Below are 23,809 nucleotides of genomic sequence, written 5' to 3'. Positions count from 1 at the left end.
GCTAACTTAAAAAAAAAGAAATTAGTTAGGGAAGTGGATTGGACTGAAGAACTTGTGGATCTAAAGGTGGAGGAATCCTGGAATTACTTCAAGTCAAAGTTGCAGAAACTATCAGAAGCCTGCATCCCAAGAAAGGGGAAAAAGTTCATAGACAGGAGTTGTAGACCAAGCTGGATGAGCAAGCATCTCAGAGAGGTGATTAAGAAAAAGCAGAAAGCCTACATGGAGTGGAAGATGGGTGGGATTAGCAAGGAAAGCTACCTTATTGAGGTCAGAACATGTAGGGATAAAGCGAGAAAGGCCAAAAGCCATGTAGAGTTGGACCTTGCAAAGGGAATTAAAACCAATAATAAAAGGTTCTATAGCCATACAAATAAGAAGAAAACAAAGAAAGAAGAAGTGGGACCGCTAAACACTGAGGATAGAGTGGAGGTTAAGGATAATCTAGGCTTGGCCCAATATCTAAACAAATACTTTGCCTCAGTCTTTAATGAGGCTAAAGAGGAGCTTAGGGATAATGGTAGGATGACAAATAGGAATGAGGATATGGAGGTAGATATTACCACATCTGAGGTAGAAGCCAAACTCGAACAGCTTAATGGGACTAAATTGGGGGGCCCAGATAATCTTCATCCAAGAATATTAAAGGAACTGGCACGTGAAATTGTAAGCCCATTAGCAAGAATTTTTATTGAATTTGTAAACTCAGGGGTTGTACCGTGTGACTGGAGAATTGCTAACATAGTTCCTATCTTTAAGAAAGGGGGAAAGGGTGATCTGGGCAACTACGGGCCTGTCACTTTGAAATCTGTAGTAGGCAAGGTCTTGGGAAAAAATTTGAAGGAGAAAGTAGTCAAGGACATTGAGATCAATGGTAATTGGGACAAAATACAACATTGTTTTACAAAAGGTAGATCATGCCAAACCAACCTGATCTCCTTCTTTGAGAAGGTAACAGATTTTTTAGATAAAGGAAATGCAGTGGATCTAATTTACCTTGATTTCAGTAAGGCATTTGATATGGTTCCACATGGGGAATTATAATTAAATTGGAAAAGATGGGGATCAATATGAAAATTGAAATGTGGATAAGGAACTGGTTAAAGGGGAGACTACAATGGGTCGTACTGAAAGGTAAATTGTCAGGTTGGAGGGAGGTTATTAGTGGAGTTCCTCAGGGATTGTTTTGGGATCAATCTTATTTAATCTTTTTATTACTGACCTTGGCACAAAAAGTGGAAATGTGCTAATAAAGTTTGAGGATGACACAAAGCTGGGAGGTATTGCCAACATAGAGAAGGACCAGGATATCTTGCAGGAAGATCTTGATGACCTTGTAAACTGGAGTAATAGTAATAGGATGAAATTTAATAGTGAAAAGTGCAAGGTCATGCATTTAGGGATTAATAACAAGAACTATTGTTATAAGCTGGGGAGGCATCAGTTGGAAGTAACGAAGGAGGAGAAGGACATTGGAGTATTAGTTGATTACAGGATGACTATGAGCCGCCAATGTGATATGGCCGTGAAAAAAGCTAATGTGGTCTTGGGATGTGTCAGGTGACGTATTTCCAGTAGAGATAAGGAGGTGTTAATACCATTATAAAAGGCACTGGTGAGACCTCATCTGGAATACTGTGTGCAGTTCTGGTCTCCCATGTTTAAGAAGAATTAATTCAAATGGGAACAGGTACAGAGAAGGGCTACTAGGATAATCCAAGGATGGAATGGAAAAACTGTCCTATGAAAGGAGACTCAAAGAGCTTGGCTTGTTTAGCCTAATCAAAAGAAGGCTGAGGGGAGATATGATTGCTCCCTATAAATATATCAGAGGGATAAATACCAGGGAGGGAGAGGAATTATTTAAGTTCAGTACCAATGTGGACACAAGAACAAATCGATATAAACTGGCTATCTGGAAGTTTAAACTCGAAATTTAGATGAAGGTTTCTAACTATCCGAGGAGTGAAGTTCTGGAACAGCCTTCCAAGGGGAGTAGTGGGGGCAAAAGACATATCTGGCTTCAAGACTAAGCTTGATAAGTTTATGGAGGGGATGGTATGATTGGATAGCCTAATTTTGGTAATTAATTGATCTTTGACTATTAGTGGTAAATATGCCCAATGGCCTGTGATAGGACGTTAGATGGGGTGGGATCTGAGTTACTACAGAGAATTCTTTCCTGGGTGTCTGGCTGGTGAGTCTTGCCCACATGTTCAGGGTTTAGTTGATCGCCATATTTGAGGTCAAGAAGGAATTTTCCTCCAGGACAGATTGGCAGAAGCCCTGGGGGCAGGGGTTCGCCTTCCTCTGCAGCGTGGGCATGAGTCACAGCATGGGGCATGGATTCTCTGCATCTTGAAGTCTTTAAACCATGATTTGAGGACTTCCATGGCTCGGACACAGGTTTGTTACAGGAGTGGGTGGATGAGATTCTGTGGCCTGCGTTGTGCAGGTCAGACTAGGTGATCATAATGGTCCCTTCTGACTTTTTAAAGTCTATTATTCTATGATTCTACACTGCAGGGAGCCTGACTGAATGGATACCCAATGCAAGCATGTTGGAGATGAATTATCCAGTGCACTGAATAAGGGATGGGGATAGGAATGCTAGGACAATGAAATCTAAATAAACTTTCCCTTTCCAGAGCCTCCTGGTAGAGTGAGGGACCTTAAAGTGACCAATACTGACTACACCAGCATCGCTCTGGCATGGATGAAACCCAGTTCAAAGGAAGGGGGGTCTGCCAAGGGCTACAGGGTGGAGAAGCGATCCTCTGACAGCCTCCAGTGGACCCATTGTAACACTGTCCCCATAGGCTTGACAACCTGTACAGTTAAAGGTCTGCAAGCCAGGGAAATGTACTTCCTCTGCGTGAAGGCCATCAATGAAGGAGGCCTAGGGGAAGCCTTAGCACTGGACACTTGCATCCAAGCCACACCTTCCATTGGTGAGTCAAAATGTGCTGCTTCTGAAAATATGTCATTGTCCTGCAGGTACAAATCATGGGCTCTCCATCCAAAGGCACCTTTGACTGTTGGAGATTCAAACTGAACCTTGAGCTGGGGCCAGTCAATCTATGGACTGTGGGGCACAGGAGCCTGTTGTAGATAATTATCTCAGGCTGTAGGCGGCGGACACAGATCATTTTACTCCTATATTCCTTATTGAATCAGGAAAATTGAGGGTTCCATTTGAGATGACCACAGCTTATGTTGGAGGCTCACTGGGATTCTAGCATCTCAAATGTTATCCCTTTTCAGATACTTAAGGTACATCTGTAGTAGAAATTCTACAGCAGCACAGATGCAGCATTACAGCATCACCACTGTAGTGTAGATGACAGGGATGGAAGGGGTTCTCCCAATGCTGTAGTTAACTAATCTCTCTGAGAGGCTGACAGAAGAATTCTCCCATTGACCAAGCAGTGTCTACACCGGGGCTTAGGTTGGCTTAATTACATTGCACAGGCTGTGACATTTTTCACCTTGTGTTCAGCATTGGTCAAACATATTACAGAGGTTTTTCACCTTTATCTAAGGCATCAACCATTGCCTCCCCCACCCCACCCCAAAGCAGGGATACCAGATCAAATGGACCGGTGACATGATCTCATATGCCAGATCCCATGTTCATTCCAGTTTTTAGCCTGGCGCTGGGAAACTTTCAATAAAAGAGTCACATTTTTTGTAATGTCCTTGCCAGTCAGTCAATTATAGGTGGCACTTTCAGTTGTCTGTCATTAAGAGGCTGGATCTGCCATTCACTCGGAGCCTTTAAAAGAAAAAAAACCAGACAAATGGAAAAGTTTTTATATATATTTTTAATGAGGGAGTGTGATCCGGTCCAGGACACTGAGCTGGGAGCCAAAAGACCTGGGCTTTTTTTCCATCTGTGCCATTGACCTGTTGTAAATCATTTCAGTTTTTTATGTCTCTCTTTCCCCTCCTACTCTTTGTCTGAATTATCTAAACAGCAAGCTCTTAGAGGCATGATCTATGTGTATGTGCAGCACCTAGCACAATGAAGGCCCAGTCTCGGTTGTACCTCTACAATATAAACAAAAAAGGGAAAATAATGAGCCAGATAAAAGGGGAGGCAAGGAGTTTCACTCCTGACATAATGGACTAAAGCTCTTCAAAATGATTCGGTGACTCAGCCCCTGTGCCACATACTAGGAGATGGGGGGAAAAGGGGGTCTATACTTGAATAGCTATTTCTCTCCCTCCTATTGCAGAGATAGCACTGGGGTTTCATGCTCAGGAGGGCAGCAAACAATATAAACAGTGAATTTCACTCAGTTTCTGTTCATAAATTATCGGCAAACTGGCTTTGATTTTGTATGAACTTGTTTGTTGTTTGAAATGATTCAACGATGGTTTCTGAGAACATGCTTCAGCTCATGGGTCACTCAGAACTTGGTTGCTGTGGCTGTTGCTTTGACTATTCACTGTTTCTAATGCACTATTTGCAGTGTGTTGTTGGATGTCCAGGTTGCAAGATATTGTTTTAGCCAACTAGATGACTCCCAAGCCCTCAAAGAGCTGTCCAGATGAATTCTGAAGTCAATGCTCTTGTGAACAGACATAGGAACAAGTGTGCACAACACTTTCCTTTTCCACAAACATTACTGTGAACAAAAGTTAATTTGCATGATTGTGAAAAGTGAGTCAGAGGGGTCACAGAGGCTGTAGAGGAGATTTCATAGTTTCTATTCAAGCAAACATTTGTGAATACCTTTTTTTTGCAGCATTTCCCTCTCAAGTCATGAACACTATATAAATACAGAAAGATGATGCTCAGCAAGTGCTCTGGCACTTTTTCACTCAGTGAAAGAGCTCCATTGACATCATGCTGCCAGAGATATGTCAGGCAGCCAGCAGGAGGAGAGAACTTTAGAACACAGGACATGCTATTTTGAATATATGTGATTTAAAATCTGTCAGCGACCTTGTAACAAGATGCGGCTTTTAATTGTGTTCACTATTTTTTGCATTCCAGTTAATCCCAAGTTCCTAAGAGATGACACTATGAAAAACCTTATGATTATAAAAGCGGGAAATTGTATCCGAGTGCACATGCCCTTTGAAGTAAGCATTGAAGCATGTTTGTAAGATGTCCTCCATATGATTCTATGTTGTAAAAATAACTACAATAACTGAGGTTCTGTTGTTCATTCTGATGCAGAATTTTCACATGACCTTGGGCAAGTCCTCTAATTGGTTTGCATCTTCTATACATTCCTCATTTGTACAATCAGGATAGTAATGGTTCCCTTCATGGGAAAGGAGTTGTGAAGTTCAGATAATCCATTAAGGTGTGTAAAGTAAAACACTTTAGATCCTTGATGATGGAAGGCACCAAGAAGTGTAAAATATTAGCACCAACTTCTCAGATTTTGATGTGTCAACTAATCACTCTCCCCGCCCATCCCTTGCTTTCCTTGTGAGGACTGAAAGTAGGAGAATTGACAAGGCCCTGCTGAGTATGTTCATCCAACTGAACAGCAAGAGGAGTGGTGCAGCTTGGTTGTATCAAGTGAAAGGCACAGGTTTGATTCCAAGATCTAGCCTCTGACTCTTACAGGTTGGCAAAGGCTGGGAGCACTATGGGTGAGATCCGGTGTTTGGTCCCTACTGAAGAGAAGGGGAGCAAACCTTCTGGCTGATCTCAAGGTGGCATTGATGAGCTCTACAGGGAGCTGCATCCAGCTCACCTATGCTGAAAGTCACTGCAATGTGACATCAGGAGGGCGGGGGACCAGAAGGAAAAATGGAACAATCATCCAGACAGGAGTCGTCTTCCCTCCAAAAAGCAGCAGATGCTTTTAATAGGGCTACTCTTTCCTATCTGTCAACTACAACTTGTGAGTTAATAATTATTTTCTGACTTAGTTACACTGAAACAGCTTAGGGCAACACACCCTTTGTTGGCCATGGTTCCAGGGGCAAAGAAACAAGTTAGAGCTAAGGAAACATTTGAGGACAAAGCAAGGAAGCTATCACAGGATACAAATACAAAGGCAAAGCAAATTGATTTATAACTGGTGTTTATCTTTAATAGGCATCTCCAACTCCAGAAGTGATTTGGCAAAAAGATGGGCTTCCTCTACCCAGCAGGGCCATAGTGAGCACCAGAGATGGCCTCAGCCAACTCTTGATTCCATCAGCTGAGTTTTCTGACAGTGGGCTCTATACCATCATACTTCAAAACGAGTGGGGAAAAAAAGAATCCTTCAGCTTCCAAGTCCAAGTCACAGGTAACATGCATAGCAGGTTTGGTGGAGAATAAAGTGCTAAGGGAGAGGATTCAGTCCATGACTGAGTAGAGGAGTGTAAGTTTTGATGGTGTTAAGCACTGTGGACAAGGAAAGGGCTAGGTAATACAGTCTTTCATGAGATGACAGTCCAAAGACCAGGTGGTATAGTTTAGGGCAGATCTACAGAATACTGTCATCCATTGATTAAATTACAATTCAAGACCCAGCCAGGTAGCACCAACAGAGACACAGCCATATTCTCTGAGAGGACTAGGGTAGTACAAGCTATCGGAGGGCCAACTTATACAGTCCATAAGACAGCCAGGTGTCTCAGGCCATGACAGGGCTCTGTGAAAGTCAGTTAGCAAATGGAACAAAGTACCCCTGTCTGACCATAAGAACTCTATAGCCCTTTCAGCTCCTTCACTAACAGTTTATAAAAACACAGCTGTATCAGCTATCCAATAGAAGGGAAAAAGATGTGTCACTAATACCAGTCCAGTTAATGCTGAATTTCCCTTAATCCAAATGGGAAGACCTGTGTATTTGGAGCAAAGGGATCAGTGTTCATTTCTCACTAAAGATCATCAAATTTAGCTGTCCACAATGCTCAAAATATCTGACCTCCATGAAGTTTATGGAGTTTCAGAACTGTTGTAACATCTTAAACTTACCACTTTCTCTACTCCCTCCATACTATTTGTCTTCAATTTGCAGATATCCCACAGTCTCCCGGCCCCATTCTTCTGCAGGAGAAAATCCTTAATACGGTGACAGTGATCTGGGAGCCCTCACCGACAGAGAAGTGGGAAAGTAACCTGTACTATGTGGTCATGAAACGTGACTCCAACAAGGGCTCATGGCAAGTGGTGGGTGACCTGATCTACACCAACAAGTTTACCATCACCAAACTTATCCCTGGCCGGGGGTATTACTTTAGGGTTGTGGCCAAAAATTACATGGGAACCAGTGATCCATCTGAAACGGTGCAGCCCTGGATCATGCAAAAGGAAAAGGGTAAAAAGGCCTTTTAAAAAAATCTATCAGTGCACCTGTGTTGTTGGGTCTCAGTCAAACTATCCCATTAATAAATCCTTGTCAGTGTGTCCCAGTCCCCATATGTAAGCTGTCTGCCCAAATGAGAGCCCACTGAGATATCCCCAAGAAATACTGTTGGGCAAGGAAAGATGTCCCCTCCTGGACATGAATGTTTACAGATCATTGGGAACAGTGAAGCTGGGCTTCTCCATTCCCACCAGTATACCGGTTCATATTACTCATATGGGTAAGAGCTTCCAAGAGAATTAATTCCTAGCAAACTCTGAAATTTGATGAGTTCTACAGAAGCCAAGGGGCTATGACCTCAATGGTGGGGACTTGGTAATTTTAAGAAGGAGCCACAGAATCCAACCTCTAGGAGTTGAGGACTCCACGCCATTTGGGAAGGACAGGTGACATGCAGGAGCTAGACTGGTACTGTGTAATCCTCATGATCTGTAGAAGGAGCCATGGCCTTGTCCATATGCCAAAGACCTAATGATTCCCTCCAGATTCCTGAATGGGACTTTGGAAAACTTAAGAGAATACAGAGAATACAGCTCAGGCTTTATATTGAGCCTATTGCATTCTAGGAGAGGACTTTTGGGTGCAACATGCAGCACAGACTGGATCAACAAAGCTTTTAGTTCTGTCTCCTTTTATTGAGTCTCAGTGCTTGGATTAAAGGAACTCTCAGTAACAGTAACTGGGGTCATAATACAGCAGAGAGAGCCAGGGCACTACACATATGGCCACTGCATGGCAACTCACAGAAGGAGCCATGAACCCTGACCTAGGGAGCCAGGTCCTGCCAGTTTTGAAGGGTGGATGCCAAATGCAATTATTAAGTGCAATGGTTTAAGGCTGCTTCTGCATCCAGCCTTTAGTCCCCTGGAGCAGTAATTGAGTGTGTATTTGTCTCTTATAGATGAGTTTAAAGTCAGACTACCCAAATACAGGAGGGTGAATCAAAATATGCCCCCAAGATTCCTCGTCCAATTGAAGCCCCATGTGGTGACCACAGCATTTGATTGTCACATGAGCTGTGCAGTGAGTGGCTACCCCAAACCTAAGATCACCTGGTACAAGGATGGCAGGAATCTCTCAGAAGACCCCACCTTCTTCAGCACAAATGACTTTGGTGTCTGTTGCCTGGTGATCCCAGGTGTCACGAAGAGAGATGAAGGAGAATACAAGGTGGAAGCCACCAATGAATTGGGCCATGCGGTCAGCAAAGCCATGCTTATCATAAAAGGTAAAGTGAAGTCTCTTAGTCTCTCTGCCTCAGTCTGCATCTATCAAATTGGAGATAACGCCTCACAGAGAGGTTGTGAGGATAAACATGCTACAGATTGGGAAGAGCTCCAATACCGTGGTGTTGGGGCAAATTTGGAATCTATTGAAGGATGGTCCGTATTCAAATGGGAGATGCCAAGAAAAAACAAGGTGCCACAGGGAGCAGAGTGGTGGGCTCATTAGGGTGCACACTGAGTCTGTGCTGATCCTAATGCCCCAGTGCTGTGCTAGAGGGCCTGTGATGCTGGAGATGCAGCCATAAGATGAGAGAAAAAAACAAGGTCCTGACTGCTCATGGTTATTATAGAACTCAGAGCACTTATTGGGTCTAATGTGTGGGTGCTGGTAGCAGGCTGTAATATGCCAGAGTTCAGACTAGATGATCTGGTGGTCCCTTCTGACGCTATGGATGGCTCCTGGCACATCATCTTCTGTGCATCACTCATGTGTGTGTGGTGTAAGATAGCATTTCATTGCCACCAGGGCATCTTGCAACCAGCTACCATGGGGCATTATTTGCCACTTCAATGCAACTTTATATTGAGTAGTGTTTACCCAGAGTGCTTTACCGAGTTCAATAATACATCTACAAAGACCAAGAGAGACAGAGAGAAATAGAAATTCCAAGAGAGACAGAGAGAAATAGAAATTAAGAAGCAAAGGAGAGGAGAGAGGCTTTCAGCTGAGACTGGAAAACAGATGGAGATTCATAGATTTCAAGGCTAGAAATGGCCATCACGATTAGCTAATCTGATCTCCCACATAGCACAGGTCATTACACAGCTACTGTTGCCTGTATCGAGCCCATAACTCCTGGCTGGGCTAGAGTATATCTTTTTAGAAAGAGACATCTAGTGTTGGTCTAATGAGGTTGAGTCACAGAGAAGCTCCGCCACATGGCGGAAGCTGCAGGAGAGAAGACTCTTGCACCAGCCATAGTGAGATTGGCTGAAGCAATAGGGAGAAAGCTGAGGCTAGATGGACAAAGCAGCTGAGAAGGTGAGCACAGAGAGGGAAGGACATGAGCTAGGCTGGAGTAAGTTCCTCAAGGGGATAATTCAGGACCCAGATCAGAAATGAAAGAAAGCCAGTGGAGTTGTTTGAGAATGGGTATGATGGGGCAGGGATTATGTATGGGTAGGAAAAGGAAGGCACTAGCATTCAGCACACATTACTCCGTTTCTAACTCAGTGTGCATTCAGGCAGAGCTCTTACTGAAATCAGTGACTAAAGAATGAATGAATAGACAGACCTCAGGATCTGGCCTGCTGTGAATAATAGCTCATGGTACCATGACATGATTCAACAACTCACAACAGGTATGAAATTAATCCAAGTCATTCTTGCAGATTGGAAGAGCCATACATAAATTTAGGCCAGGTGCCCTGGTCACAGAACAGTTGAGTCTCTCAAGAGACTTTATCTCCAGAAATCTCTAGAGAGACACTTTTGTTTTACTTCTGCAAAGCATATTCAGCATCTCAGCCATGATATTTGTACTCCACAAAATAAAATAGTGGAAACTTTTGAGGCTAGAATGATCCTGGGGGAAATCATTGGATTTTCTACCTGCTTCTAACACTTACACAGCCTTTAGGTTACTTGCATCAGTCACAGAGAAATCCTGGGCTGGGATTTCAAAGGCTGTGTAAGCATACTGATGCAAGTAACCTGGCCTAAGTTCCAATCTTGTCTGTATGGACAGACTGACTAATTCCTCTCTGGTGCAACTCCACTGATTCAGCGGAGATGAAGTTGGCCTGTTGTTACTTTTCACTCAGCCACAGGTTTAAAGTACTAAAGTTGAATGAAGATCTAATGTCAAGCGAGCCCTTGAGCATACTCTACCTTTATTCCTAGAACGTAGTTTGGTTCTCACAGGACTGAAGAACTGGAGATGAGAAGATCAGTTAGGTCACAACTAGGCCATGCCCCTAGGCCATGCATGGTTGTTCTCTACAGTATATTCTCCAGGTAATTATAAATGCCCCAAGTAGATCTCCCACCACTTCCATTGGGAGGCTGTGGCACAGCTTGGCACAGCTCACTCATATTCAGCCTATATGTTCCCTTTGTTGATTTCATCCTGTTACTTCTATTTACACTCTTTTGTGACACCCTAAGTAATGCCTCTTCCTCTTTGGGTATGTCTCCACTGGGCTAGCTTTGATGGAGCTGGCTCACAAAAAACAGCAGTGAAGTGATGGTGGCACTCAGAGAAGCACAGGCTGGCTGCCCAAGTACAAACCTATCCCAGAGTCTGGGTCTGTACATGAGTAGCTGGCCTGTGCCAGCAGCCAGGCTGTTGCAACTACACTGCGATTTTCAGCGAGCTGGCTTGATCCCAGTTGAGAGGTACCAGAAAGAAGGCTGGAGACAACCAAAGCTAGCTCGGGTATGCCTACGTGTGATTCAGTCACACTTCCTGCTTGTAGTGTAGACATACACTGAGGAGCTTGTACCTTCTAATCATCATGTTTCCCCTTAGTCATCGTTTAGCCAATCTATATATACTAGGTTAAATTCATGCCTAGTGCAGTTCAACACATCTCAGTGAGATTACACCAGGAAAGAATTGAGCTCATTTGATGATGTAATCTTTCCTCATAAATCACTCCTTCCAGCCCCTTAACACTTTCGGTTGTTCTTCTCTGTATGCCTTCCAAACGGTCTCCATTCTAATATTGACAAACCTCATGTTCTCTCTCTCTCACTTTTAGATCCCTCCTTCTAATGTGATCTGCCTGAGGACAGCTCTGCACAGCCATCCGAATGACAAAGCTTTTATGTAGAACTGACACAGTACCAAAAAGTTACAAATCTAGTTTTATAACCAGCTGACAGTCTCAGGTTGTCTCTTGTTTTCTGACCCGTTAGCTGTATCTTGAGCATTGTGCTGCATGTGTGTGAGAGAAAACAAAAGCTTTTAGAACAGCAAAATCTTTTCAGAATGGACGCATGATTCTGTACAACAGCCCTCCAAAGGGGGGAAAGATGGCCTTCCAAAGCAAGGAGAAACTTAAAGGACACAGAAGGTGAATGTGGAGGGAGAACTGTAGGTAGGTAGAGGTGGCCATGAGTGAACTTTCCATGGACACCACAGGCATGAGACATCATCCTGCAATGCCAAGAGGCTAATTCCACCTACTCATGAACCATGACTGAGAAATCTCTTGGAAGCAGAAACTTTGCTGGAGAAGCTCATTGAAGCCGACCGGTTTGGATCAGATTTCTGATTGCCTGTCTCACATGGTTTGGCATTGTTCTGTTCCCTATGTTTTAAAATCTTCGAAGAACTGGGGAGCATGACTTTAAAGGTTGTGGTGGGGAGAAAAGGTGGCACGGTCTCCTCAGAGGAAGGGCTTCCTGGCTGGTGGGAGTTGCCCAGTGAGTTCTGTTCCTCCCTGAGGGGTCACATTGGTCTCACATTTGGCCTCTGGAGGGTCAAGGTATGAGAAAGAAGGCTGCAGGAGATCAGCAGATGCTTTCAATGCAAAGCAGCAAGGTTGGGACAGATTTCAAATTAGATTAACCCCAGTCATCCCCTCCAGCGTGGAAAAGAAGTCATTTAAACTAGGAGAAATATTGAGATTTTAATGCAATCCTTTGCTTCCTGACAAACATCTAAGATGTAGATAGATATTTGTTTTTAGCCTGGTGTGTAACAAGCTACACCAGGCTTCCAAAAGTCCCCATTCAGCTAACAGCAGTTCTGCATTTATCTCATTGTTAATAGAAGTTATGTGTATTATGCTCTTTACCCTCCAGGCCAAAACCAGTATCTCTCTCTATAAAAACAAAACAGCCACGAAGTTGGCAGTCTCTCCAGGGGGTCTCTCCAGGGGGTGCTGTATGTCAGCATTAAGGTGCACTGGCAGAGGTAAGTGGGAGACCAAGACTGGAGTAGCAAGGATCAAGGTACATGGGTAGAGCCATGCTGCACTTCTCTGCACTATGCTCCTGTCCTCAGTGCTACTACCCAACAAATTAATGCTGAAAATATAATTTCTCCCTGGCTCCCACCAACTTTACACTACCTTTGATACAGTGCAGTTAGAGGGCTAAAACCTTGCATGAGAATCCACCTGAGTCCATTGAGTCTGCACTGGTTGAATGGTTTGGTCATTGAAAGGGGGATGAAGGACTGAAAGCAGCAGTTTCTGATGAAAGCACAGAGAGAAAGCATCATAGACTCTGTGCTAGAGCTGTTGCTGGGTAATGGATTCATAGGAAGCAGGGCCAAGCCAAGAATCGGAAACTGGTGGCCATTGGATCCTCAGACAGCCAATCAAATGCTTGCATGGAAGCTCATATTATTGATATGTCCCCCCCCACACACCCCTTAAGGGCTTTCCTTGATAATGTTTTGTGCTAACGATGTACAGAAATGGCAACAAAGGGTCAAGATGAAATTAAATAATAAAAACCACATTGAGTAAGTGGGATTCTGTCTTCAAAATAAAAATAGCAGCTAGCTCCTGAATGTTGATTTCACATACTCTACAACCACTTTTTTGTGTATGAATTGCTACCTCCTCATTCTACCATACCTGCTGAGATTCTTGCCAAACCTTCATGGAAGAACAGATCCATCTAGGTTTCTGTAAGGTTGCCTATAACTGTAGTATCTGAGCACCTATGAGGCATTGGCAGAATGATGGATTGGAAAGTCTAATTTACATTATACAAATTAGATACAGAAAAAATATAAGGGTGTGACGTTATTGATATAATCTAGAACCATATAGAACATGGTTGCAACCAAGGTCCTGTAGTTGCACCAAATCTTATGTAAAGGGGGTCATATAAGGTGTCTAAGACCAGGTTATGGGTTGCTGGTTATGATTGTGCTGTCTATATGCATGTGTCATTTTGTAGTTGAAGTTATGCGTATTGGCTCTATACTGTCTGTATTTCAAACTTCTATGCTTCTGGGAGACACCCCAGACAAGCTGGTGTTAGCTCTGCCTACTCTGCTTGATGGCCCATTAAGGACCATCAGCTATACAATTAACCCATTGAGAGAAGGCAGATAAGCCTTGTAACTCAGCAAAGTATGCAGGAACTTGCTCATGTGACTCCAGACTCCATTTTGCAGTAATTTTCCACAGTAAGAACAAAGAGGTTCTTACACCTGGAAAAAAAAAACTATAAAAGGCTGATGCCTCATGTCCATCTTGTCTTCAATCCTGCTTCTTACCTCTGGAGGAACGTTGCTACAAACTGAAGCTCTGAACAAAGGACTGAATGACCCATCCCAGAGAGGGATGTACTCCAGAGACTTGATTTGAGCCTGCAGTTTACTCCATCACTGCTACAAGCCTAAACTAAGAACTTTGCCATTATTGTATGTAATTGATTCCATTTAACCAATTATAACTCTAATCTATATCTTTTTCCTTTTATGAATAAACCTTTAGATTTTAGATTCTAAAGGATTGGCAACAGCGTGATTTGTGGGTAAGATCTGATTTGTATATTGACCTGGGTCTGGGGCTTGATTCTTTGGAATTGAGAGAACCGTTTTCTTTTATTGGGGTGTTGGTTTTCATAACCATTCATTCCAAGGACTAGTGGCACTGGTGGTGATACTGGAAAACTAGAGTGTCTAAGGGAATTGCTTGTGTGACTTGTGGTTAGTCAGTGGAGTGAGACCGAAGTTCTCTTTGTCTGGCTGGTTTGGTTTGCCGTAGAGGTGGAAAAACTCCAGCCTTGGGCTGTAACTGCCCTGTTTAAGTGATTTGTCCTGAATTGGCACTCTCAGTTGAGTCCCACCAGAACCACATCGTCACAAAGGGATACATACCGTCATGCTTCAAGGCATAAACCCAACACCAGGTGATGCACTCAGGAAGAAATGTCCCCTATAGGCATGTTATTTCATACTTCTCCACTATGGAAATTATTGTACCTTTCTTTGAAGTGGCTGGTACTAGCCACTGTTAGAGACAAAATATTGGATTAGGAGGGCCAAGGCCGGCTTTAGCCTATTCCACCAATTCCCCCAGACTGGGCCCTGCGCCTAAGAGGGCCCCGTGCCCAGTGAAAATTCCTTCCCTGGCTAAAGGCACCTTTTTAATTTTTACTCACCTGGCGGCGCTCTAGGTCTTCGGTGGCACTTCGGTGGCGGGTTCTTCGCTCGCTCTAGGTCTTCGGCAGCACTTCAGCAGTGGGTCCTTCGCTTGCTCTGGGTCTTCGGTGGCGGGTCCTTCGGTGCCGCCGAGGACCTGGAGCGAGTGAAGGACCTGTTGCCGCAGTGCCGCTGAAGACTCGGAGCACTGTCCAGTGAGTACAAGCCCCACATGTTTTTTACTTTTTTTTAATTTTTTTTTTAAAGAATGAGGAGTACGTGTGGCACTTTAGAGACTAACACATTTATTTCAGCATAAGCTTTCTGGGCTGAAATATGCTGAAGTATGCTGAAATAAATGTGTTAGTCTCTAAGGTGCCACAAGTACTCTTGTTCTTTTTGCGGATACAGACTAACACCACTACTACTCTGAAACCATTTTTTTTCTTAGTCATCCCTGCCAGGGGCTGGTTGAAACTGTTCGAATTGGGCTCTGCACTTCCTAAAGCCTGCCCTGGCTACAGGGAATACATCACATCTCTCTATGTGAGACAGATGCATGTATATCTATCATTCTCTACAGAGATAGAAAGATAGTCATATACCTTTATTTGCTATTTTTCCAACTGTCTCTGATACTATGGGATAGTATTAAAATGGAAAAAAGTCAACGATGGTTATGAAGGAGATTGGAGAGATACAATGGCAGATAGGAAACAGTCAGTAGGAAAGTTTTAGAGTTCACTTAAATAGCTGAAATCTAAGAAATAAAAATGATGACACAAGATGACAAAGCGCCAGCAAATTTAAAGCAAATTTTACTGAACATTTTCTACTGCTGCCCAGGCAAATTTCCCTCTACGCAGAGCCCTTCACTTCTATGGTGACAATGAACACAGGATGTCAAGTAACACACAGACTGAAACAATGTTAATGTCTGCTTTTGCCCTTTGGCCTGGTTCCCCCCGCCGGAGCCCCGCAACCCTGCGGTCTTGCAGCCCAGCTCTCCCGGCTGGATCCCTGCAATTCCGTAGCCCCGCTCTCCCAGCCAGAGCCCCGCAACCTCGCGGTCCTGCTCCCCAGCCGAGCGCGGCAAGTCCCGAGGCCCCACTGCCCCGGCCAGAGCCCCGCAACCCCGCAGTCTAGCTCTCCCGGCAGGACCCAAGTGACCCGCTACCCTGGCCAGAGCCTCGCAACCCCACAGCCCCGCTCTCCCGGCTGGAGCCCCACAACCCCGTAGCCCCCCTCTCCCAGTCAGAGCTCCGCAGCCCCGCTCTCCCGGACGGAGCCATGCGGCCCCGCTACCCCGGCCAGATCCCCGCAACCCTGCCGTTTTGCTCCCCTGGCTGGAGCCCCGCAACCCCGCGATCCCGCTCCCCCTGCCGATCGCCGCAAGTCCTTCAGTCCTGCTACCCCGTCCAGAGCCCCGCAGTCCTGCACCCCAGTTCGAGCATGTCATAAACAGATAGTTAAGGGTTAATGTCTCTTTTACCTGTAAAGGGTTAACAAACAGGGAACCAAAAACACCTGACCAGAGGACCAATCAGGAAACAAAATACTTTTCAAATCTCGGTGGAGGGAAGCCTTTGTTTGTGTTTTTTGGGTTTTGCTTTGTTCTCTCTGGGTCCTGAAAGGGACTAGACGTGCAGCCAGGTTTCTTGCCAATCTCCCTGCTACAGTCTCTTATATATTCAGAATAGTGAGTATTAAGTAGGAAAGGCGGTTATAGTCTTTTGATTGTTTTCTGTATTTGCAAATGTGTATTTTGCTGGAAGTATTTTAAATTGTATTTTTGCTGGGGGGAAGCTTCTCTTTAGTGTCTATAAGCTGAAAGACCCTGTAACTTTTACCATCTAAATTACAGAGACAACTTTCACTTTTTCTTTCTTTTTTTTTTATTAAAAGTTTTGCTTTTTAAGACCTGTTTGATTTTTTCCCCTTGTTGAGGCTCAAGGGAATTGAGTCTGTACTTACCGGGAAAGTGGTTGGAGACAGGGAAGGGGAAAGGGGGAATTCCTTTGTTTAGATTCATGGAGCTTGAATCTGTCTATCTCTCCAGGATAGCCCAGGGAGGGAATGCCTGGGAGGGGGAGAGAAGGGGGGGGAAAAACCTGATTTCTCTGTGTTGTGATTCAAGGAGTTTGAATCACGGTGATCTCCTAGTGTACCCAGGGCGGAAAAGATCTAGGAGGAAGAAAGGAGAAGGGGGGAAATGGTTTATTCCCCTTTGTTGTAAGACTCAAGGAATTTGGGTCTTGGGGTCCCCAGGGAAGGTTTTTGGGGGGACCAGAATGCCCCAAAACACTTTATATTTTTGGGTGGTGGCAGCTTATCAGATCTAAGCTGGTAATTAAGCTTAGAGGAATTCATGCTGGTACCCCATTTTTTGAACTCTAAGGTTCAGATTGGGGATAGAATACCATGACAGAGCGCAGCAAGTCCCGCAGCCCCGCTATCCCGACCAGAGCCCCGCAGCCCCGCTCTCCTGGCCAGAGTCCTGCAATCCTGCAGCCCCGCTACCCCGGCTGGAGCCCCGCAAACTCGCATCCGTGCTACTTCGGCCGGAGCCCCGCAACGCCGTGGCCCTGGTCCCCTGGCCCGAGAGTGGCAAGTGCTGCTGCCTAGGTCCCACGGCCGGAGCCCCGCAACCCCGCTAGCACCACCGGAGCGTGTAAATTCAAAGTGCCGCCCGGAGAGTACATGCCCCACGAATCAGGCCCCGCACTGGCTAAAGCCGGCCCTGTACAAGTGCTGTTGCATAAATTCTGTGGCTGCTTGACTGACATACACCAAGCCCAAGCAGATTTTCCTTCCCACGGCAAAGAAGAAACCATGACGGCAATTGGGCGACCATTACAATGGTCTCTCAGTTCTCTGTGAGAAGGACAAACAGGAATTTAGGGACTGGCTGACTGGATCAGATATGAGGCCCTCCTCAGGGCCGGCTTTAACCAGTGCAGTGCCTGATTCATGGGGCATGTACTCTCTGGGCTGCACTTTGGATTTACACACTCCGGTGGTGCTAGCGGGGTTGCAGGGCCCCGGCGGAAGGAGCGGGGCTGCGGGGTTGTGGGGATCTGGCAGGGAGAGCAGGACCGTGGGGTTGCGGTGCTCCGGCCAGGGGAGCGGGATCGCGGGGTTGCAGGGCTCCGGCCGGGAGAGCGGGTCTGCTGGTTTGCGGGGCTCTGGCCGGGGTAGCAGAGCCGTGGGACTTGCCGTGCTGCGACCGGGGGAGCGGGACCGCGACATTGCGGGGCTCTGGCCAAGGTAGAGGGGCCGTGTGGCTCCGGCCAGGAGAGTGGGGCTGTGGGACTTGCCCGCTGCTACCGGGGGAGCGAGACCGCAGGGTTGCGGGGTTCCAGCTGGGACAGCGGGGCTGCGGGGCTCTGACTGTGAGAGCAGGGCTACGGGGTTGTGGGGCTCTGGCCAGGAGAGCGAGGCTACGGGGTTCCGGCCGGGAGAGTGAGGCTATGAAGTTGCTGGGTTCTGGCCAGGAGAGCGGGGCTGCTGGGTTGAGGGGCTCTGGCTGGGGGAGCATGACTGTGGAGTTGCGGGGCTCCGGCCAGGGCAGAGGAGTTGCTGGGCTCTGGCCCGTGGGACTTGCCGTGCTGCGACCGGGGGAGCGGGACTGCGGGGTTGCGGGGCTCTGGCCAGGGTAGCAGGGCTGTGCAGCTCCGGCCGAGAGAGCGGGGCTGCAGGACTTGCCGCGCTGCTACTGCGGGAGCAGGACCGTGGGGTTGCGAGTTCCGGTTGGAAGAGCGGGGCTTCGGGGCTCTGACCAGGAGAGCAGGGCTACGGGGTTGCGGGGCTCTGGCCGGGACAGCGGGGCTACAGGGTTCCGGCTGGGAGAGCGGGGCTAGGGACAGGGCCGGCTTTAGGAAATGTGGGGCCCAATTTGAACATTTTTGGTGGGGGCGGGCAGGGATGATTAAAAAAAAAAGTAAAAAAAAAAGCCTTTCATTTCTTAGCAATCAGTTTCCTATAAAAAGTTCTGATTTAAGGGATGTGCCACAGTATGCATTTTTTGTACCAATAGGGTTACCATACCTCCCTATTTTCCCAGGAGGAATTGCCCAGACGGCAATTAAGAACCAAAAAGCCTGACATGTCCTGGAAAATACAGATGGATATTAACCCTACCTAAAGTTCTTTTTCAAAAAGATGGGTCTGAACTAGAAATGAGCTCCGTTTTACAAGTTTGGGACCCTGCCACTCCCTGGGAGTGTGCTAGGGTGACCAGATGTCCTGATTTTATAGGGACAGTCCCAATTTTTGGGTCTTTTTCTTATATAGGATTCTATTACACCCCCCACCCCTGTCCCAATTTTTCACACTTGCTGTCTGGTCATTGTGTGCACATGTGTGGGTCCCAGCTGCTCCCTGCCCCCCTCATTGAAGCAGGTGTGCAGGATTACTGCCCTGGGAACTGCAGAGCACCAGTGGACATGGGGCTGACTGGAGGTAGGGTCTTGCTGCAGGCAGAGCAAGGGGTGCGGGTGCTGGCTGGAGACAGGGGTGTGTGGGGTGGGCTCGCTGGCTTCAGGCAGGGCCGCAGGGGGGTGCGGCATGTGTTGGCAGGGCTGGAGACAGGAGTGTGGGACAGCCTGGCTTCAGGCAGGGGGGTGCGGCAGGAGCTGGCTGGAGACAGGGCAGGGGGTGCAGGGCTGGTGCGGGCAGGACTGGGGGCGCTGGCTGGAGACAGGCTGGCTGGAGACAGGAGCTGGTGCGGGCAGGGCAGGGGGTGCAGGGCTGGCTGGAGAAGGGCAGGGGATGCAGGGCTTGTGTGGGCAAGGGGTGCAGCAGGGGCTGGCTGCAGGCAGGGGGTGCAGGTACAGCCCACCTGTATGGTGAGTGCCCCCTCGTCCTCCCTCCCCCACCGGGGTAGCAGCAGCAGCCCGGGGGCTGTTTAAAGGGCCCGGGGCTCCCCTGCTTCCACCGCCCTGGCCCTTTAAATAGCCGTGGGGGCCCTGGGGAAGTGGCGGGGCTCCTGCGGCTATTTAAAGGACCGGGGAAGCAGAGGCAGCTGGAGGCCTGGCCCTTTAAATAGCCCCCAGAGCCTCCCGCTACCCCAGGACTCTGGGGGCTATTTAAAGGGCCCGGGTCTCCCCTGCTTCTAGTGCCCCAGCCCTTTAAATAGCCATGGGAACTGTTAGGAAGCTGCAGGGCTCCAGCGGCTATTTAAAGGGCCGGGGTGGGAGAAGCAACGGGAGCCCCAGACTTCTTAAATAGCCCCCAGAGCCCCACAGGCCTACCCCAGAGCTCCAGCAGTGGGGCTCTGGTGGCAATTTAAAGGGCCTGGGGCTCCAGCCCCTGATGGGAGCCCTAGGCCCTTTAAATTGCCCCCGGGGAAGCTGGGCCACCCCAGTACAGCGCACCGGCTCTTTCTGGTACGCCATACCAGGACTTGGGTGCGGGGCCCTCTTAGGCACGGGGCTTGATTCAGGGGAATTGGTTGAATTGGCCTAAAGCCGGCCCTGGCTATGGAGTTGCGAGGCTCTGGCCGAGGTGGTGGGGCCGCGTGGGTCCTGCCGAGAGAGCTGGACTGCCGGGTTGTGGGGCTCTGGCCGGGGTAGCGGGGCCGCGGGACTTGCCGCGCTAGACTGGGGGAGTGGGACCGCAGCGTTGCGGGGTTCCGGCCGGGAGAGCAGGGCTGCGGGACTTGCCGCCCTCCGGCCTGGGGAGCAGGACTGCGGGGCTCCAGCCGAGGGAGTGGGGCTCCAGCCATGGGAGCCGGGCCAAAAGGAAAAAGCTGACATTAACATTGTTTCAGTCCGTGTGTTACTTGACATCGTGTGTTCATTGTTATCATAGAAGGGAAGGGCTCTGCATAGATGGAAATTTGCCTGGACAGCAGTAGAAAATGTTCAGTAAAATTTGCTTTAAAAATTAAACCTGGCGCTTTGTCATCTTGTGTCATCATTTTTATTTCTTAGATTTCAGCTATTTAAGTGAACTCTAAAACTTTCCTACTGACTGTTTTCTATCTGCCATTGTATCTCTCCAATCTCCTTCATAACCCTCATTGACTTTTTTCCATTTTAATACTATCCCATAGTATCAGAGACAGTGAGAAAAATAGCAAATAAAGGTACATGACTTTCTATCTCTATAGAGAATGATACATATACATGCATCTGTCTCACATAGAGACATGTGATGTATTCCCTGCATTGTAAAAGTACTGATGGTTGAGGTATCCTGGTGAAATAAGGGTGGCTTAGAGGAGACCCTGTGAGATTCTAGCAGGTCTGACATCAAACAAAGTAAAGAACAACAACAAAGAACCAGGTTGCAGTTGTTATACTGCATGAAAAAGATTAGGCTGGAAATGTCTTTTAGCTCCATTAGCATTGAATCAGAAAATGCATTTAAACACCCTAATATAAACACCAACGAGGTGCCCCTTCTCTCTTCAGGCATAATCATCGCAACTGATACCTAGTGACCAGAGAGAGAAAGGTCTCTCCTCTCTCACACAATCTTTAATATAATTAACCACAAAACATCCCTGTGAGGCAGGGCAATTATCCCCTTTATACAGGTGAGAAACTGAGGCACAGAGACACTAAGTGACTTGCTGGTGGTCACACTGGAAGTCTGTGGCAGAATTGGGACTTGAACCCAGGTCTCCAGCTAGTGTTCCAGTCACTGGGCCATCCTTGCTCTTTGGGACTGAGGTTTCCAAACTACCCTCCATCCTACTAAAATCTCAAAATTTTAGAGGATATGTTTGTACATATCTATGGATCCAGGTATTAGATACAGCAGGATCCACATGCACATTCTTCATAAAGTAATCATTGGCCTCTGCCTCCTCCAGCATGAGCAGCACCTTCAGTGCTTCATTTCTTACATGAACAGACCAGATGGGAGGAAAGCTTGGGCATGACCCTTTCCACACCAGTCAACTGTAACCAGAGAAGCTTTTACATGCCCCTGAAGGATACTGAACTGTGTAATGCTAATACTCTGCACTTACATAGCACCGTTTATCTCACCTGAACTTCAGAACATTTTGGAAAGGTGGGTATTAGTCTCCTCTCCATTTCACAGAGGATGAAACTGAGAAGCCACTGGCCTAAACTCACACATTGAGTCAGTAGCACAAATAGGACAGGAACCTGGAATCCTGACATTCAGACCTCTAATCTATTTCCTGGAACCACAATGTAATGCTCAGAAGAAGTAATAATAATAAACACACTATTTCTGTCATTATCCAGTAGGAGTCTATAAAAGTGGGATAAGAAAATACGGAACTTTCTTATTGAAACAAGTATCAGAGGGGTAGCTGTGTTAGTCTGGATCTCTAAAAGCAGCAAAGAGTCCTGTGGCACCTTATAGACTAACGGATGTTTTGGAGCATGAGCTTTTGTGGGTGAATACCCACTTCATCGGATGCATCTTAATGAAACAGTCTCAGAGTGATGCATTATAAAGGTCTAATTAAAGGGCTAAGTAATATTGCAGGTTAACTTTAAGGCAGCTTTTGAAGATGATCCATGAAGGGAAAAATTGGCCTTGTTCCCATTTTTTGTCACTTTATGGTGTGCAAAGAAGGCCTGAAAGGGGTGGGGTTTTTGTTTCCTGTTCATTTTTACATAAGAAATTCACATGCTGGCGAGGCTGGAAAGCTCTATGAATGTAAAAACAAAAAAAACCCATACCTGGTAAGAAGATGAAAAGAGAAAGTTGAGGTGTTAAGAAGCAAGAGGATTTTTAATCAGACTATTTAAAACTTTTTGGTTATTTGTGTTATTTAACTTCCTACTTGCATTCATTGACCAATTAACATTCTGGATAAAGGAAGCCTTTGATAAAAATCATCTCCATCTCCCTTCAATTAAAGTGTTAAGAGCTCATAATGAGCATCCTTTAGATCAAAACCAGATTTGAATTACATGAGGGCTTATCTACATTAATTTTTTTTGTCTAAATTAAGGTGTGATTTAAAAGGATTAGTTAAACTGGTTCAAACCCCTCACTGGGTGCTCTTATTTTTGTCTAAGAGCAGCTTATTTTGGTTTAGCTTGTTGCTTGGGAAGAGATTTAAATGAAACTGAAAAAAGTCAAAACTAATTTAAATTAAAATGGTGCAACTTCCCCAGGTACACAAGGCCTAATATTTCTAAACTAAAACAACAAATTGGGAAAATATAAAACAAACTAAAGATTTTAGGCTTGGCTGCTGGTGGGTGCTATGCACCTGCTAATTTTTTTCCATTGACACTTGTGATTAGTGGAAATTGAGTTAGCTGATCTTGTGTTAGAGAACTCAAGGCTTGAACATCTACACTGATTGTCAATCCTAGGTAAAGAATTTTCAGACGTGGGCCTGATATCCCAGATTTCCTAGTGCCCTCCTGAAATGCACCCGCTTTATCCCTTAGTTCATGGCATAGTGTGGGAAAACTTGACTATTCACTAGACTAGACTGTCCAGAGGACACAGACCATTGGCCCAGTGGATACTTTTGGTTAACTGCCACAGCACAAGTCCAACAGGGTTGCAACTACACTGCAAAGCAATAAATAGACCTTGCACCTTGGATTCTAGCTTGACTTGAGTTCTGCCCCTCTAACCTCACAGGTTCCTGGAGCCCTGGGTTCAGGCCTTAGGTTAGTGTGATTTGTGAGTAGACTGGAAGGGGTAAAAGAAGGGTTAGACCTGAGCCTGAGTTTGAATCCCAGGCTGACACTGCAGTGTAGACATACCCTTAGAGTACAGAGTTAAGCCCCTGGGGCTCTCACTTGCAGGACTGGGGGACCAGGTTTGCACAGCGTTGGAATTTGTACTGTAACCCAACCAGCCGTTGAAAATCTCGCTCGTCCTCGGGAGTATTTTTTGAAGTCGCTCATCAGTTTTGCCAACCGCCCCCACCCTCCTGCACCCTCTAATTGCTATACTTCCCCCTCCCGCCCCTTATCTGTGTGGCCCTGTGCTATTGGCTGCTCTCAGTTTACCCCCCTCCCCCCGCTCCGTGGCTGGACTTTCCATTTTTCTCATTGGTTCAGGGCTCTACCTTGGAACCAATCACAATCCCTTTCACCTGCCCTAGTTTTCTGCCTGCTCTTTGGCGGAGGAGGGAAAAAGTTTAGCTTTCGGCTTCAACTTTTTAGTCAGCTTCGAGGAGGCCATGGAATTG

The 23,809-nt window shown here is 46.5% G+C and overlaps 1 protein-coding gene across 1 annotated transcript in view; it reads left to right on the top strand.

Annotated features, from left to right (window-relative positions):
• Positions 1 to 11,328, top strand: part of IGFN1 (immunoglobulin like and fibronectin type III domain containing 1) — a 54,292-nt gene extending 42,964 nt beyond the window's left edge. The window contains exons 16-21 of the mRNA XM_030562203.1: positions 2,649 to 2,951; positions 5,003 to 5,091; positions 6,065 to 6,260; positions 6,978 to 7,277; positions 8,227 to 8,553; positions 11,315 to 11,328. Coding sequence (XP_030418063.1) covers positions 2,649 to 2,951; positions 5,003 to 5,091; positions 6,065 to 6,260; positions 6,978 to 7,277; positions 8,227 to 8,553; positions 11,315 to 11,328 — 1,229 coding nt within the window. The remainder of the gene's footprint in view (positions 1 to 2,648; positions 2,952 to 5,002; positions 5,092 to 6,064; positions 6,261 to 6,977; positions 7,278 to 8,226; positions 8,554 to 11,314) is intronic.
• Positions 11,329 to 23,809: the final 12,481 nt, after the last annotated feature.

The sequence above is a fragment of the Gopherus evgoodei genome, chromosome 4 (assembly GCF_007399415.2).
Source record: "Gopherus evgoodei ecotype Sinaloan lineage chromosome 4, rGopEvg1_v1.p, whole genome shotgun sequence".
NCBI lineage: Eukaryota > Metazoa > Chordata > Testudines > Testudinidae > Gopherus > Gopherus evgoodei.
This window is presented reverse-complemented; position numbering and strand designations above follow the sequence as displayed.